Genomic DNA, 13634 nt, shown 5'->3' on the forward strand with positions numbered 1-13634 from the left:
CAGCACATGGGTTTTTACATTCCCTGCTCCTACCACCACCACCACCACCACCATGTGTTGAGTATAAGGCACATTTCCTTCAAATTATGAACTGTAAACCAAAGTGTATTTTGGTTTAAGGATGTAGATTTTTTAATTAAGTTTTTGTTGCTGTCGTCATTTTAGTAAACGAATTTATGAAATGAGAAAATAGAACATTGAGGTATAACATTGATTAGAGCAAAGTAGCTTAGTTTAGGGGTGAATTTTGTGTAGAGACATATGGGGATTTGTGTAGGGGTCTACTATGGTTTTGTTAGGGATGTACTATGGATTTGTGTAGGGGTCTACTATGGTTTTGTGTAGGGGTCTACAATGGATTTGTGTAAGGGTCTACTATGGATTTGTGTAGGGGTCTACTGTGGTTTTGTGTAGGGGTCTACAATGGATTTGTGTAGGGGTCTACTGTGGTTTTGTGTAGGGGTCTACTATGGTTTTGTTAGGGATGCACTATGGATTTGTGTAGGAGTCTACTATGGTTTTGTGTAGGGGTCTACTATGGTTTTGTTAGGGACGCACTATGGATTTGTATATGGGTCTACTATGGTTTTGTTAGGGATGTACTATGGCTTTGTGTAGGGGTCTACTATGGTTTTGTTAGGGATATACCATGGATTTGTGTAGGGGTGTACATTGACTTGTGTAGGTGTGTACTGTGGTTTTGTGTAGTGGTTATTCTACAGAGCAGTTTAGGTGGTTGTACATATATAGAAACAACACGTAGTAGATGTGTAAGTAGCAGTAATAGAAGTTGTGGTGGGTTGGAGATGATTAGATGTTTGAGATTTGGTAGCCATGTAGTTTCAGGGATTAAGCAGGATTAAGTAGAATGCTCTTCTGTAGTGTCCCTCCCACAGGTTGAGGTGTGTTTTCTTTCTTTTTTTTTAATGTGTTTTGGTTTCCATGTGTGCAATATGATATGTGGGGTGCACAGTTTAAGATTGGTTTCTGGACATGAATTTGGTAGTGGGAAGAGTCAGTGGTGATAGTGGAAGGAGCTTAATCAAAGTTCAATTCACGATTAGGCACAGTTAGTTTTCTGTATTTTCCAGTATACAAGTCAAATTTTTACAGCCAAAAAAAGGTTGCTCAGAATATACAAAAAAAAAAAAATGTCTTTGGAAGAGCAAAAATTCCACGTGAAATTCAGTAGGATTTGGAAAGACAATTCTTGAATGTTTAAACTACTTACTACAGTAACTTGTATGCTGAAAAATACTGTAACATTCCTATGTCAGGTGACAAGAATGCAACAATTACAAAATTGGGTTAGAGATACCATAAACTGAAGAAGAAAAAAGGAAGATTAACCCTTTACCATTCAGATTGCTGTCAAATGTAATGTCTATTTGTTCACATTGATATGAATGAGTCATGCATTACCTTGTAACTTTGATATTGCAATTAAGTGATTGTATACTTTTAGAATGACATTGTAGAGGTGTAGCAGTACAGGTTCTGACAGTTTGAACATAAAACAAGTAGAAGGGCACTTCACCCCTAAACGACAGTCTGACATTTCATAATTTCTTCTGATATATAATTCTCTTTTACAATGTTGCTGGGGTCCAAGGGTCTACATTTATTTCACCGGAGAGTCACACGAGGAAGTATTAGGATAACAGTAGCCTAGAGTCAGTCAATCATAAAAATCCTGGGAAAAGCATGAATATCACAGCTTCTGGGTTAAAAAATCATGAGTGTTGTTTTTGAAACAGTTGAGCAAACTAAATGCCTTTATGGTATTATTATTAATATAATATAATGACTATTGCTATTGAGGGCTGGCAGAATCTTTAAAGGGTTTGCAGTATTTGTATTGGGACCTTACATACCGAGTTCAAATACCACTGGGGTCAATTTTGCCTTCCATCCTATAAGTGTCAATAAAATAAAGTACCAGTCAAGTACTGGGGGAGAAGGGATGATGTAATCTACTAACCTATTCCTCTTAAAATTGCTGGTCCTGTGCCAAAGTTAGAATTATTATTATTAAGGTAGCAACCGAGCAAAAATGTTAGCATGCTGGACAAAATACTTAGCCCCCTCCCTCAAAATTTCAGGCCTTGTGCCTTTAGTAGAAAGGATTGTTATTATTATTATTATTATTATTATTATTAAGGGTGGTGAGCTGGCAGTACTTCGTCTGCTATTACATTTTGAGTTCAAATTCTGCCGAGGTCGACTTTGCCTTTCATCCTTTCGGGGTAAAGTAAATAAATACCAGTTATGCACTGGGATCAATGTAATCGACTTAATCCCTTTGTCTGTCCTTGTTTGTCCCCTCTAGGCAATAAACAAATAAAATTATTATTATTATTATTATTATTGTTATTATTATTATTGTTGTTGTTGTTATTATTATTATTATTATTATTATTATTATTGTTATTGTTATTGTTATTATTATTATTATTGTGCCTGGCAAAATGCTTAGTGGCGTTTCTTCTGACTTTACATTCTGGGTTCAAATACCACAAAGGTCAACTTTGCCTTTCATCTTTCTGGGGTCAATGAAATAAGTACCAGTTGGGCGTTGAGGTCAATGTAATCAACTGCCACACCCCTCCCAAAATTTAAGGCTTTGTGCCTATAATAGAAAAAGTTATCATCATTATTACTACAGCTACTTAGGAGGGAGAAACTGTGTCTCCCAGGGACCAGTAAGATCAACTTGGTTAAGTTCCTACTGAATTATAGCAAATCAACAATGGCAGGAAAATGATGGACACAGAGGGAATTCCAGAAGAATATTAATGTTCTCTTGCGGAAGAACTGATTGGTTAGTTCAGATCACATGGTTGGGGTGTGGGTAACATTAAAACAAAAAAAAAACCCCAAAACCAAGTCAGTCAGAGCCAACTTTGCTATTTCGTTTCTCCAAGGTTGATAAAATAAAAATATCATTAAAGAATTCGGGTTAATTTGATTGACTGTACCCACTCTACATTGTTGTTGTGTTGTTGGCACTCCGTCGGTTACGTCGTCGAGGGTTCCAGTTAATCCGATCAACGGAACAGCCTGCTCGTGAAATTAACGTGCAAGTGGCTGAGCACTCCACAGACACGTGTACCCTTAACGTAGTTCTCGGGGATATTCAGCGTGACACAGAGTGTGACAAGGCTGACCCTTTGAATTACAGGCACAACAGAAACAGGAAGTAAGAGTGAGAGAAAGTTGTGGTGGAAGAGTACAGCAGGGTTCGCCACCATCCCCTGCCGGAGCCTCGTGGAGCTTTAGGTGTTTTCGCTCAATAAACACTCACAACGCCCGGTCTGAGAATCGAAATCGCGATCCTATGACCACGAGTCCGCTGCCCTAACCACTGGGCCATTGTATCCAACAAATAAATCATATTATTTGCTGTACCATATGAGTACCTTGAGGCATTTACATTCCTGCCATCAACATTGAAAATATATGAACATTAAATAGACAGGACACATAAACTTTGACTGATACAAGTAGAGTAAGAAGCCTTGGCTGGGATGTGGTGCTAGTGGGAGGGCACTGAAGAATAAGGAACCCAGTGGAATAAGTGGTGGGACACTATGGTTATTGCAAGGTTTGAATTCACGGTTGTATGTTCTCAACAGTTCAATACTTTTGTAAGAATATAAAAAAATAGAAATATAAAAGTCACAAAATAGTAAAGGATTTGTTTGGGTTTTGTAGGTAAAATTATTCAAGGAAGAATAGAAAATTTGACTGAGGCGTATCCTTGTGAAACTGTTCAGTGGCAAAGCATAGAGCACTGTGGAGTGTAGAGGCCTCCCAGGGAAGCCATCTTATATGTGTGTGTTTGCTAAGATATGTTACACTTAAAAAAAGGGGTTGGCCAATTTGGCTACCATATAGGGCAATCACTATATATATATATATATATATATATACACACATATATATATATATATGTGTGTGTCTGTGTGTTGAAGTCAAAGGCATGCTATCTTTAAGGAGGAGTGGGCCAATATGGATACCACATAGAGAAATCCTTTTATATACATGTGTGTTTGCTGTAGTCAAAGGTATGTTATGTGTAACTCTTTAGCATTCAGATTACTCTGTCAAATGTAGTGCTTATAGATATATATTCTTTTGACTGCGGTCATGCTGGAGCACCACCTTTAGTTGAACAAATCGACTCTAGGACTTTTTCTTTGTAAGCCTAGTACTTATTCTATCGGTCTCTTTTGCTGAATCGCTAAGTTATGGGGACATAAACACACCAACACCGGTTGTCAAGTGATGGTGGTGGGGACAAACACAGACACACACAAATATATACATATATACCACGTGCTTCTTTCAGTTTCCGTCTACCAAATCCACTCACAAGGCTTTGGTTGGCCCAAGGCTATAGCAGAAGACACTTGCCTAAGGTGCCCCGCAGTGGGACTGAACTCAGAACCATGTGGTTGGGAAGCAAGCTTCTTACCACACAGCCACTCCTGCACCTATATATATTCACATTCTTTTGAATTAATCATGCAACTTCGAGATTTTGATAACGTGATTGTTTTACTTTTAGCATGACATTATAGGGCAGGTGTGAGAGACTGGATTTGGCCAGTTTGAACATAAAACAGGTAGAATATTTTGGCCGAATATGGCTGGTTTAAATACTAAAGGGTTAAAGAAAAGGACAGTCAAAACTGATGCTATGCCACTGAACTTGTTCACCACAGATCTGTATCAAAAGGAGGACTGCTTTGTTAGCTACCATCAGCCACACCTTCACCCTTGTTTATCACTCATTGCATCTACTTCTAGCCTCATCTCTAACCCTTTATCACACTCATATGAAATTACACCCCCTTCCCCCTGCCCTGATCTCCTGTCTGTATTCTCACATAGACTCATTTTTCTGAATCTTGAAAGTACTGGCACATCATCGCCACCATCTTTTCCTTCCTTCCAGCTAATCTCAGGGTAGTCGTGTATCTCCTATATAGCAAGGTACCTGCAGTTATCCCTATATCATGTTTTAAGCTTCAATACTTGGCATAAAACCACCTCCCTCTCAATTAAAGAGGATCTTAGTCTTGTGAGTTACTTGGTGACCTCACTAGTGCCAGTGGCACAAAAGAAAGCACCCACTTACACTCTGTGAAGTGGCTGGCATTAGGAAAGGCATCTGGGCCATAGAAACCATGCCAAAGCAGACACAGGTGCTCAATACAGTCCTGGTAAGCATCAGATTCAAATTGCCTGGTCCATACCAGCGTGGCTGTGCAGTTAAGAAAATTGTTTCCTAACCACACAGTTTTGGGTTCAGTCTCACTGCATGACACCTTGGTTAGGTGTCTTCTACTTCCCAGGCAAACCAATGCTTTGTGACTCTGCTGGTGTCATGTAAAGAACACCTTGTCCACCCTGTAAAGTGGTTGGCATTGGGAAGGGCATTCAGCCATAGAAACCAGGCCGAAACTGATGTTGGAGCCTGATGCAGCCCTGTGGCTCCTTAGATCCTGCCAAAACTGTCCAACCCATGCCAACATGGAAAACGAACGTTAAATGGTGATGATGATGTGAAAACAGCAGAATATATCATAAATTGGAGTTTACAATGAAAAAACCAGTAATTGCTAAAATACTTAGTCCCTTCCCAACACACACTATTCGTAGAATGTTTTAGAAGTGACCAATGATTTGTGAGTGAATTTGATAAGCTGGAAACTGTGTGGGACCTCGTCGTGTGTGTGTGTGTTATGTACATGTGCACGTTTTTGTGTTTCGTACTGACAGGCAACCGGTGTTGGTTTGCGTCCCTGTGAACTAGCAGTTCGATAAATATACAGCGATAAAATACCAGATAAAACAAGTACCAAAAAGTACGGTGGGAAGATGGAGATCTGATCGCCCAGATACTTTCAGGCAAGTGCTTCAAGCACGGCCGCAATCCAGTAAGTGCAGGAGTAAAGAAAAAAAAGAAAAAAGAGCCAAACTATGGTGTTACTAATCAGCTGGTTGTCAACCGCACTAGCTGAAACCTTCACCTTTTTCATCATTACTTAACATTTTGGATCGCTGTGCCATTTAACCACATTGACAAAGATTTGCTGTCTCTCTACCGCCATTCCCAACCAGCAGTCGTCGTCCTCTTGAATGTCGCATAGCTGCTGACAGGCAAATATGTTACTAAATATACGACCCACCTACGCAGCACGCCTCGATATCGGACAGGGATTGGTACACTACATTGTTGTTGTTGTTGTCGATGTCGTTGTAGCATAGCTGGCAACACACACACAAATAGTTTAAAAGAAATTTAAAGACAGCTAGCCCAAAAAACTAACTATTCATAAGAGCGCACAATAACCAACGTGGTTGTTTAAACACCCACCCACATACACACATTATTTAGATTAGATCGTGGGTGTTTTAAAGAACCAAATATTCGACAGTCGATACATTAAAAGTTGAAAGAAATATTTACAAAAATATAGCGCTTTATAATAATAATTTCCAGTCCAGTAAAGCGTCATATATATATATATATAAAACACATATGCACACAGCCAGACTCACATACGTTATGTAAATGTTGTAAAAATTAAAGAGTTTGTGTGGATTTCACATATGCTGTGCAACAGATGATGGTTGAGGCTGATATATACACATATTTTCTTATAGGTGCCAAACGCTTAGATATGTATTCATAAAGTAATAAAAGCAAATGGGTGTAAAAAAAAAATATATATATAAATAAATACGTTTCCTTAATGTCTGTTGTATACTTCCAGGAATTTGGGTCTTTTTTTTTTCCAATGATTTCCGGTTTTTGTAATGGGTTTTTACCCAGTTCGTGTGTGTACAACAACGTAAAAAAAAAAAAACCTTGTATGTTGGATCATAAGTGGATATGTCTGTGCTCTGGCTTTTATTGTAGTTGACATGGGGAATGTTAAAAAGTTCTGCTGAGCAACTCTGATTCGCTCAAGCGATAAAAGTCTTGAGAGCAAAATATACAAATACTGATCTGTAGAGAGAAATTGAAACCGGGTCCTAAATTTGGTAGCTAGGAGCATTAGCCGTGACGGCACTACGATGTACGCCAGTGCGTTAGCAATTAATTACATTGATGTTGATACTACTGAGATTGGTATTATCGATCTCCAACGTAGTTTGGATTCAGAACACAAAAAAGTTCAATTCCAAAAAATATTTTGTTTGTCGCTCTACCGATTCGTGCCAGCAACAATCTTGCTGATAATAAAACAGTAATAACTTTGTACAATTGACATTTGTTTTGAATTTAGTGTTCCGTGTATTCAATAACAATGCGGGTACCTCTCGTGTAGGATAATAGAAAATGGGTGTGTGTGAAAGAGAGGCAGACAGACACACAGATGCAATGTCAAAGAAAGATGGTTGAGAAGCGAGGAAAAAAAATGAGATGAAAAAGGCTGTAAGAAGTAGAGAAAGAAGAGAGTAACAATGCGTCTAGATATATCGAGAGATATTGAAGTTGAAACGAAAGGGAGTGTTGTTGATTTTTTTGGCTGTCTCGATCATGATCCGCCAAGCAATATACATACATATATCATACAACTTCAGTGTAAATGGAGAATTCTTTCACAGAAATTAATTTTCAGAAGCAATTTTTTTTATTACGCTGAGAACGTTCGACAGAATGCTGTGGCGATTCTCTTTCGTTACAGTAAAAACTTTTACATCCGTTCGGTTCCGTACTTGTTCCACCAAAGGTATAGGCCGTCCTTTTCTCGCTGGAATCGTGGCAAAAACTTTCGACCGTGGATCATCCAACCGACTGAGCACGGCTTGGTGGAAACTTCGGCTGTAGGCTTCTAGTTTTCCGATTTCGTCTATAACAGTTATTCCCGTATTGCTAGCATGCAATAGAGGCAAAACAAATTCTTCGAACTCTTCTACTTGCACGAGATAGCGACCACTACGGTTAGGATCATGACGGTTGAGAAAACCTCCTTCGTCGTCCACTCGCGACAGCTTTGCCCTTTCTTTGTTCAGGTTGACCACATCATAGCCTTTTCCTCGACCAAAATGTCGTACTTTTTCCCTGTAAAATCCATGCAGTGCAAAACCCTCTTTCTCCAATTCCTCGCAAGCTTTCTGTAAAATGGTTGTCTTGCCCACACCTCGTGCACCAGTGATTAGAACGTGTCTGATCTCAGACTCAGCTGCCTCGCACTCCGCCATGCTACAAAAGGTCTTGAGAAATTCCTCAAGGATGGGAGGATCACCAATCGATAGACAAGGGAAGTAACTCTCATTTGTCATACTAAACGGAGTTGCTACGTTTTAGATGACGTCAAGGAAATTTTTTATTTTAATTTTATATATTATATATATATATTCTGTAGCTTTTGTTGTAGTTCAATTTGGCGGAACGTTCACAACCACATACACACACACATCTCTCACTCTCTCTCTCTCTCTCATTCACACACACACACACACATATACATATAGACATGACATGGGGGGAGTGAGGAGTTTTTACTGGATTTTTGACTTTGAAAATTTTTTTTTTAATGCTCACTACCTTACAAAAACTATATCAGCTGAGCAAATGGCCTTCCTTAGATGCATTAAAAATATTATAACATAATCTGATCACTATTCCGCCGTTCTCTTTGAGCATCAAATTTGTCTGGGGCAAAATGAGTAAGCTAAGATCAGGTAAATTTGCCGCTTCAATTCTCCAGAAAACAGACTTATTACACATCAATATCTCTCTTTAGACATCAGAAAGGTCAGGAATGCGAATGAATAAATAGACAAATATCTCGGTCAAATAAAAGAGGTTCAGGGGAAAATAGCATATGGTATGAAATTAATGAAACTGGATTTAAAATAAATGAGAAATTAGAGATTACTCGTTTTACCCCCGTTACTAATTATTTTGCCCCACTCCCAATATCTTTCACTTGTTTCAGTCATTGGGCTGCGGCCATGCTGGAGCATCGACTCGAATGAGTTTGGTCGAACGAATCGATCTCAGTCTCTTTTTTTAAAATTATTTTAAAGCCTGATACTCATTCAATTGACTTCGTTTACTAAACCGCTAAGTTACAGGATATAAGCTACGGTTGTCAGGCTATGATAGCACACACACACACACACAGACAGACACAAAGTCCACCCAAAAAATTTATATAAATATTTTTATTCAGTGTATCGCACTTTGATAAAATATCGAAAGAGCTATTTATATTTATAAAGATATTAAATATTTATACAGATTTAAATATTTATACAGATATTAAATATTTATACAGATGTTAAATATTTATACAGATTTTTCCTTTCCTGAAGTATGTATATTCTATGACGAGCTTCTTTCAGTTTCCGTCTACCAAATCCACTCACGACGCTTTGGTGGGCCCGGGGCTGTAGAAGAAGACACTTGCCCAAAGTGTTGCGCTGTGGGACTGAACTCAGAACCGTGTGGTTGGGAAGCAAACCACACAGCCATGCCTCCTTGTGTGTGTAAGATATATATGTATGTATATGTACGAATCGTACCATGTACACACTATACATAGTGTAAAAAGGTAATCTTCAAGTTTAGGGCGGTAAAAAAAGTAAATAAAAAAAAAAATATACAAGAGAAATAACTTAGCGTCTTACTAGTATTATTCGTACTATTGAATATCATAGTACCGGCTGAGAGATCGAAAATGCCTAGTGGAAGACCGGCTGCACAACAACTTATTGTTCCTCAAAATGAAATCCTCACTCGTCAATTAATAATATTAGAAGAATATTAGTGAATTATGCAGCAGTTCAAGACACAAAATGTTGGAATGGTGTGCGCGCAGTCGCTTATTAGGAAGAAGTTTACCTGCGAGGATTGTTTAGTACCATGCGGACTTGTTAAAAAAAAACAAACACGTGTGTGATTTATTTATAAACAGCTAAAAAAGAACACATTTCAGAGTAGTACGGATAATACTAGTAAGACGTTAAGTTATTTCCCTTGTATATTTTTATTTACTTTTTTTACCTCCCTAAACTTGAAGATTACCGTGTAAAAACTCAATACTTGGGGTAGAATAACCAGATATATCTATTATGTTAAAAAAATGAGTCTACTCAAGTTTTACCTGACGGTTGATCGCGACTATATGACAAGTGAAATTCATTTATTGTCGTTGTTATCCCATGTCACGTAAATATAAAGTAACATCATTAGATACTACACTAAAGGTTATTGAAGTAGAAAGACAAACGAAAAAGTCCGCGCGAGCGTTTGTTTTAATTTAAGAGTATAAATAATTGAAGTCTTTTTAAAAGTCTTTTTAATGTCTGCATGTTATAAATTCAAAGGAATTAGTTGTCGTTTTCAATGATTTATAAACAGTTGGGTGTCTTGGTGGTCTCGTGGGTAGAGACATAATTAGACAGCCACATTGAACATCCTGGGCAGGGTTCAATCCTACCCAGGGCCTGTATTAAAGGGTCTTACTAAAATTTTAGGCGCAGGAGTGGCTGTGTGGTAAGTAGCTTGCTTACCAACCACATGGTTCTGGGTTCATTCCCACTGCGTGGCACCTTGGGCAAGTGTCTTCTACTATAGCCTCGGGCCGACCAAAGCCTTGTGAGTGGATTTGGCAGACGGAAACTGAAAGAAGCCCGTCATATATATGTATATATATATGTGTGTGTATGTCTGTGTTTGTCCCCTCAACATCGCTTGACAACCGATGCTGGTGTGTTTATGTCCCCGTAACTTAGCGGTTCGGCAAAAAGAGACCGATAGAATAAGTACTAGGCTTACAAAGAATAAGTCCTGGGGTCGATTTGCTCGGCTAAAAGGCGGTGCCCTAGCATGGCCGCAGTCAAAAGACTGAAACAACTAAAAGAGTAAAAGAGTAAAAGAGTTGTAATTTCCTCATGACTAAAAACCGCCGACTTTAAAAATCATAATGAATCAATTTGACAAAATTGAAATATGCATAACGTTTTTAAAACTAAGACGGACACAGTAAAATCATGGAAAATATAGAGAAACCGTCGAATTGTTGAATGTTTAGGTGGATGATATGATAGAGCTTCACTTGCCGCTTTCCCATGCCACTATCCAGTGTCAATTTTTATTTAACCCCTTCAGCATTCGGGTTACTCTGTCAAATATCATGCTTATTTTTTTCTCATCGTTTTGAATTAATCGTGCATTATCTTGTAGCTTCAAAATTTCGACGACGCGAATGTTTATTTTTAGAATTATAGTGCAGGGTGGGTGTGAAAGGCCGGATCCAGCTGGTCTGAACTTAAAACACGTGGAATATTAGAGCCAGATATGGTCAGTTTAAATGCTGAAGGGTTAAACAGTTGAAACAAGAAACTGAGGGAATCACTCAAATATTTGCTGTTCCCCGTAGATAGCTTGAAAAGTTTAATAAGGATTTAATTGTCATAACATTTAATTAACAAGGTTATCAACAATGCAGACTACTTCAAAATGTCCAATATAATTGAAAGGCGCAACACAAAGCGGTAAATATTCAATAAATTAAATTTTTGATGTAGATGATTGTGGGTTATTTGTGAAGAGGTTATCCACTGAAATTATTTATTTCAAAGAAGGAAAAAAGGATATCAGATTATAAAGTATAAAAGATCGTTTCACATTGTTGATGGGAGAAAATATCACTTGAGATTTGAAATTTAAGCCATTGCATGTTTAATGTTCTTATTTCTTTACAGCCCACAAGGGGCTAAACATAGAGGGGACAAACAAGGACAGACAAAGGGGTTAAGTCGATAACATCGACCCCGGTGCGTAACTGGTACTTAGTTTATCGACCTCGAAAGGATGAAAGGCAAAGTCGACCTCGGCGGAATTTGAACTCAGAACGTAATAGCAGACGAAATACCGCTAAGCATTTCGCCCGGCGTGCTAACGTTTCTGCCAGCTCGCCGCTTTGTTTAACGTTCTGACACGCCGAGAGCAATGAAAAGTGTCTCCAAATCTGTTGACCTGTTACAGGGAAGTTAGCAGAAAAGCTGGGTTGTACAGAAATTGCTTTCTGATTGGTTCGTTGAGCGTTTCTGTCTTACTATCGAATTTTATACCAAGTAAAATAATTTTATGTCTAATACAGTTTTTGGACGACGTTCGTGGCCATTCCTAAAATTTCAATTTACTCAAAACATACACATCTCTTCAAGTCGCTTTCGATCTTGTAAACAATTTCACTACTTGAAGACATCCTCCGCAGCACGTGTGAAATGTGACATGCAGGCTCGGCGACGAATCTGCAGCGGACTGCTGTCAGCCTAGGTATTGCTTGAGCTGGCCATTCCGTCTGGCATTGGTCTCTTCAACTAGTTCTGCCGATGAGACAAGTCTTCATTCTTTTGTTCTGCCGTTGGGGACTTCGGTTTCCCTTTTCTTTTTCCGAGATATCACCCCGTTCCTAGATCCGTCTAGTCCAGTAAGAATAGGCTGTCCTCGTGAAACCAGGCGGTCTTGCTACTAAATCAGACGTTCAGGTTTCCCTGAGCATGACAAATTGCCTTAGAGTGTGAGGTCTATGTTTAAGGAGGAGCTATGTATTGCACATCACTCAGGGAAAGGTACGACCTCTACACAGCCTTTAAGCCTACTTCACGACTACAGTCTATATATTATCTAAAGATGTTAGATATACAAGAGATGCAAAGAACGGGCTCTCCTCCCTTTCTCTCTCTCTCTCTCTTTCTCTTTTTGTTATAAATTAGAACTCGTAAATGTGTAATAAAATATCTAATTTTATGCGCGGTACTTATTTACGTGTGACTGGTAGACAATCAGCTTATTTTCTGGTAGATACGAAATCACTTATAAACCTCGTATGATATGTGGTTAAATACTGTCATTCGTAAGGTCACTGATTCAATACGCGAACCGGTCGGCTTGCAGTGACCTTGAACAACGCACATTGTTCCACACAACTTAACTGTGTCAATGCCAGTTGATTGCTGACGCAGCTGTGTTTTCCCTCTATCCGTCACGTCCTGTCTCTTCCGTTCGGTCAAGTGTAAAGGGAGTCGAGATGTCTGCTTATGTCAACATAAGCACCTAACGAAAACAAAAGTACATGTCCCTAAGCTATATTCAATCGCCAGTGACGGCTGGCAGTTTTGTTCTTTACTGTTGGTATAAATCACTAAAATGTTGTAGACAACTTAGTATATAGAAGTCAGAATCCATTAGATGTAATCGGATCGTCTGGAATGAGATAAATACAGTTTGCGTGTGAAGAGCTTATTGTTTTTGTTTTGTTTTGTTTTTTCTTGTCTTCTTATAATCGTACTTAGATCGTAATTATATTATATATTTTAGATCGCCAATTCAGCGATCTTTCGTTTTAACTCGCAGGCGTGTGCAGAGAGAGAGAGAGGGGGAGGTTGTTGCTGTGTGTGTGTGAGACAGAGAGAGAATGTGTGTGTGTGACAGAGAGAGAGAGTGATAGCGTAAATTTTACTTATTTATTTACTTTTTCTCGCATCTTTTTTCAGTGTGGGATTGACTGAGAGAGAGAGAGAGAGAGAGAGAGAGAGAGAGAGAGAAGGTGTGTCTTGCTCTGTGTGTGTGTGTGTGTGGGAGAGAGAGAGAGAGAGAA

At 38.7% G+C, this 13634-nt stretch overlaps 1 protein-coding gene across 1 annotated transcript; it reads right to left on the minus strand.

Annotated features, from left to right (window-relative positions):
• Window positions 1-423: 423 nt before the first annotated feature.
• Window positions 424-8316, minus strand: LOC106883627 (cancer-related nucleoside-triphosphatase homolog). The gene has a single exon (XM_014934721.2). The coding sequence runs from the start codon at window positions 8299-8301 to the stop codon at window positions 7627-7629; it is 675 nt and encodes a 224-aa protein (XP_014790207.2). The 5' UTR covers window positions 8302-8316; the 3' UTR covers window positions 424-7626.
• Between the last annotated feature and the right edge of the window lie 5318 nt (window positions 8317-13634).

Source organism: Octopus bimaculoides, chromosome 23, assembly GCF_001194135.2.
Source record: "Octopus bimaculoides isolate UCB-OBI-ISO-001 chromosome 23, ASM119413v2, whole genome shotgun sequence".
NCBI lineage: Eukaryota > Metazoa > Mollusca > Cephalopoda > Octopoda > Octopodidae > Octopus > Octopus bimaculoides.

Bases quoted from the DNA above. Each gene is read 5' to 3' on its own strand.
- LOC106883627 (XM_014934721.2), bottom strand. From the start codon at position 8,301: ATGACAAATGAGAGTTACTTCCCTTGTCTATCGATTGGTGATCCTCCC.